This window comes from Passer domesticus, unplaced genomic scaffold (genome assembly GCF_036417665.1).
Source record: "Passer domesticus isolate bPasDom1 unplaced genomic scaffold, bPasDom1.hap1 HAP1_SCAFFOLD_51, whole genome shotgun sequence".
NCBI classification, from domain to species: domain Eukaryota; kingdom Metazoa; phylum Chordata; class Aves; order Passeriformes; family Passeridae; genus Passer; species Passer domesticus.
Genome location: NW_026990161.1, coordinates 266,790 through 270,827, shown reverse-complemented (window position 1 = coordinate 270,827; position 4,038 = coordinate 266,790). Strand labels below are relative to the sequence as shown.

General features: G+C 45.7%; 1 protein-coding gene across 1 annotated transcript; it reads right to left on the bottom strand.

The window, feature by feature from the left end:
* Positions 1-3,703, bottom strand: LOC135292836 (uncharacterized). The gene is made up of 2 exons (XM_064406906.1): positions 2,847-3,703; positions 1-737 (listed from the first exon to the last, which is right to left on the bottom strand). The coding sequence occupies exons 1-2, from the start codon at positions 3,072-3,074 to the stop codon at positions 45-47; spliced, it is 921 nt and encodes a 306-aa protein (XP_064262976.1). The 5' UTR covers positions 3,075-3,703; the 3' UTR covers positions 1-44.
* Positions 3,704-4,038: the final 335 nt, after the last annotated feature.

Below are 4,038 nucleotides of genomic sequence, written 5' to 3'. Positions count from 1 at the left end.
GCAGAATCACAGAATCACAGAACAGCTGGGCTTGGTAGTGACCTTTAGGGACTGTCCAATTTGATCCCACAGAAATGAGGAGGAACATTCCCAATGAGATCAGTTTGCTCACAGCCCCCTCCCGCCTTGTCCTGGATCTGCCCATTGGTGAATGGGCTGGGCACAGCCAAAATGCTGCCACCCCTGTCTGCACCCTTGTCCTTCTCATGCTCACTCACCTTCTCCTTGCTGCTGAACTTCACCCTGACAATATTCATCTTGCTGATGGATTCCTCCTGCGTGCTGTGTCTGGCAGAGCCACACTTCCATCTCGTGACCAGCCAGAAGGCCAGAGGGAGCAGAGGCAGCCACAGCAGCTGCCATAGACAAAGGAAAAAGCTTTCCATGATGGAATTGTTGCCATCAATCTCCTGCAGGAGCCGAGTCATTTCCTGCTGCAGATACTCCTTGCGCTCTTGCATCCTTTCAGCTTCATTCCTTTCAATTGCTGGATTCCCTTTCTGCCCAGCTATGGTCAGCCAAGGCAGCCACAGCAGCTGTCGTACAGAAAGGAGCAGGCTTTCCATGATGGAATTGTTGTCATCCACCTCCCGCAGGAGCCGAGTCATCTCCCGATGCAGAAATTCCTCGCGCTCCCGGATCCGCCTGACCGCATCTTTATCAATTTTCATGTCTGCTTTCAACCCACTGGGGGTGAATAACAGGGCCAGGATGAAGGCCAGTGTTGGAGACATGGCCTGGTGGGAGAAAGGGGGCTCAGCATGTCTGGCTGGGAGGGACCAGGGAGCTGGTGACACCTGCAATGTCCCCAGAGCCTCTCTGGGCACCTGCCACATTGAGAGCCCCAAGCCCCACTTCCCTCAGCCCTGGGGACAGTGCCCTGCCCTGAGGGTCCCAGCTCTCACTCTGGCTTTAAATCCCCAGGGCACCTTTCCCAGCCCCCGTCCAGACCAGCATTTTCCCTGCATGTGCACTCACTGGCTGCCAGAATCCAACTGCCCAGAGCTGCTCCTGACACAGAGGTCAGTGTGACCTCTCCTCTGTGATGTCACAGCCAGCAGAACCATGTCACTCAGCTGCCAATCTGGCTGTGCCCCTGCTCACAGCTCCCACTGTGACCCCTGCCCTGGCATGTCCCAGCCCCCAGAGCCACACCTGCCCGGCCATGAGCCCCAGCCTTGGTCCCCACTGCCGGCCTCAGTGGCTCCTGGCCATCCTCACCCTGAGTGCAAAGCCAGCCCCAGGAGCCCCCCAGGGTGCTCTGGATCCAGGCTGAGACACCCTCAAGCCATCACTGAAAGGGACATGGATGGGGACTGCAGCTGGATCTTCCAGTGCTCACCACCCCTGACTGTGCTCCAGGTGAACCCAAACCTCAGCAGCTGCAGCATCTTCAGAAGTTTATAAGACTTTGTGTTCTACATGTGTGAATTTCATGCAAAGATATATACCAATGTGCAATTGCTCAAACACACGCAAGTCATCTGATAAAATAAAAATAATTTTTTTTAAGAAGGCATAGCTTCTTTTATAGTTATTTTTTGCAAGCTTTTAAGAATGCTTTCAGTTTTCAACATTCTGTTATATTCTAACAGCACAACTGTGTCTCCTTTTTATAAGGGTAGTTGGAAGACCCCAGTAAATTTGTCTTAAGAATATCAAGTCTTTAAAACCATTGGAAAGCAGAGAGGTAAAACCCTCTAACAGCCTTACTAAAAGGATGTGCAACTAAATACAGTTTTGTCTCTCTGTGTAGTCTGGATGTAACAAATCTGTGAATTGAAATTTGCAAATACTCAATCTTTACTAAATCTTGCAGCCTATCACAATTTAATTTTTTTCTTGCCAATGTATTCTATTTACAGGTTGTTCTCTGAGAAATTACCTCTGAGGGAGCCCTGTTCTCCCATGAAGCCTCTTGGAAACCTTACTCCCCACCAGCAAATAAATGGTGCCATGGTCAAAACACCCTGTGACTTGGGGAAACCTGCTCTGCTAGCACCTAGCATTACCATAATTCGTGACCAAAAAAATTAAGCACAAGAGATTTTTCCATCAGTTCAAATCTGGCTGCAGAAACAATATTGATTTTTGAGGCAGAAAAAAGAAAATAGAAGCCTCAATATTGGTCCCTGGGGTTAATGCTGCAAAAACTTAAAAAAATAAATGCTAAGAGAATCGAAAGTGCTTGCTCAGTAAGCAAACCAGTGCTACCTCCTAAGCACTGAGCTGCTACCAAATGCTAATAACACCAAGCATGTAACACTCTAAAACCAGCAGCAATACACTTTTCACTGGTCACCATGGACACAGCTGCCACAACTTTGAAAGGATGTACTGCTTCAAATTTCTTCACACCCAACATCCATCCATCTAAACATCCAGAGCTGAGGGAGCAAGTAAAGGACTTAAAAGTTGAGAAGAACCCAGATGGCATCAATGAACTTTTCAGACAATGGGGGTTGACAGGATAGGTTTCATCATTTGTTAGAGGAATTTTTCGGGTTGCAATCATTGTTTTTACTCATGTTTCCCTGTTTAGTTAAGTGTCTGCAGAGATCCACTGGGGAAATCTTCATAGTAAGAAAAAACAGGGGAATTGTGGAATCCTCTGACTCCTCCCCCTCAAGGAAGATCAGATCACAGAGTTTTCCCCACCTAGGCTGATAGAGAAGACTTAACCCCTGACGCTCTGCAGCACTTCTGCCAATCCACATCAGATTGCCTCCCCCACTGGCCAGCTGACACCGCCCACCCCAATTATTCATCCCTCATCCCCCTACAGGTTGCTGCCTTTGGCCCTGCCCTGTGCCCGCCCCTGTGCCCTCAGGTCACCGGTCACTGACCCCACACTGAAGTCCTGCAGACCACATGGTTTGGTCTTTTGTCTCTGGTCCCTCTGGCGTGCTGGATACAGTAAAACCCTTGCTGGAATATGCCATGCAAAGACCCTTCCTGCCTTCCTGTGCTGAGCTGTCTGTGGCGTGTGCATGTGCATGGACTGGAAATGGCTGTTCTCGTGGCCTTCCGCTGAGCGGCTTATGAAGGAGACGCCTCCAAGAAGATTGCAGCATTTCTACCACCCTGCAGCGCTGCAACACTAAATAAATACACAAAAATCAACTTAGGTTAAAAAAATGAAATTTTTATAAATTGCTACACTGGCGATGTCAACATACAAATATCAATTTAAGGTTGCAAAACAAATTTTTTCCTACTATCATGCAATGTAAATATTTACAAATATCAAATACAGTTAAAAAAACCTAATGTACTGAAACACTCTACAAACACTAATTAGAAACAAATATCAATCAAAGCTTAACAACTAAATTGATTACAAATTACTACAACTGAACAGCCCATACACAAACACAGGAATATCAATATTCCTCTCTAAATAACCCTAGGCCTAGAACTAAATGAACACAATTTCAGAACTGTACAAATCCATACGCGTTTCAATAGAATTAAATACACCACAACAATGTGCAGTGTAAATATATATTAAGTGTTACATATGACATATAGTAAGACATATGTAAACATATTCTTAAGAATCCTATCTATAAATACAAATATCAGTGTACCAATAGAAAAATCCATCTAACTGTAACAGTGGAACTATAGAGCTGTACAACTGTACACATATGTGAATATAACAAAGCAGGGACGTAAAGTGAACATAGGTACACATATATATAACTGCATACATATCTATGTTTTTATATATGTTTACACACACACAAAAACATATATATACATACATAACATACATCCATAAATGCAACTAGATACACGTTCATAATATCTATACAAATATCATTCAATGTATGTAAATATCCCTACACTTGTAACTATCCAAGTCTAACTCTACCCATCCATAAACAGAACCAGATCAGCAGGGATTGCAGCCCCCCATGTTCCCAGGCTCTCCCTCGGTCTCCTCCTCCCGTGCAGAGCAGCTCTCCTGGACAGGGACAGCAGATGGGACATCTGGGAAGCAAAGGGAACACTGAGTCAGTATGGGGACGTTTC

Bases quoted from the DNA above. Each gene is read 5' to 3' on its own strand.
- LOC135292836 (XM_064406906.1), bottom strand. From the start codon at position 3,074: ATGCTGCAATCTTCTTGGAGGCGTCTCCTTCATAAGCCGCTCAGCGGA. The intron at 738-2,846 runs GTCAGTGACCGG...TTCTCCCACCAG, and splicing joins CTGCAGGACTTCAGTGTGGG to GCCATGTCTCCAACACTGGC.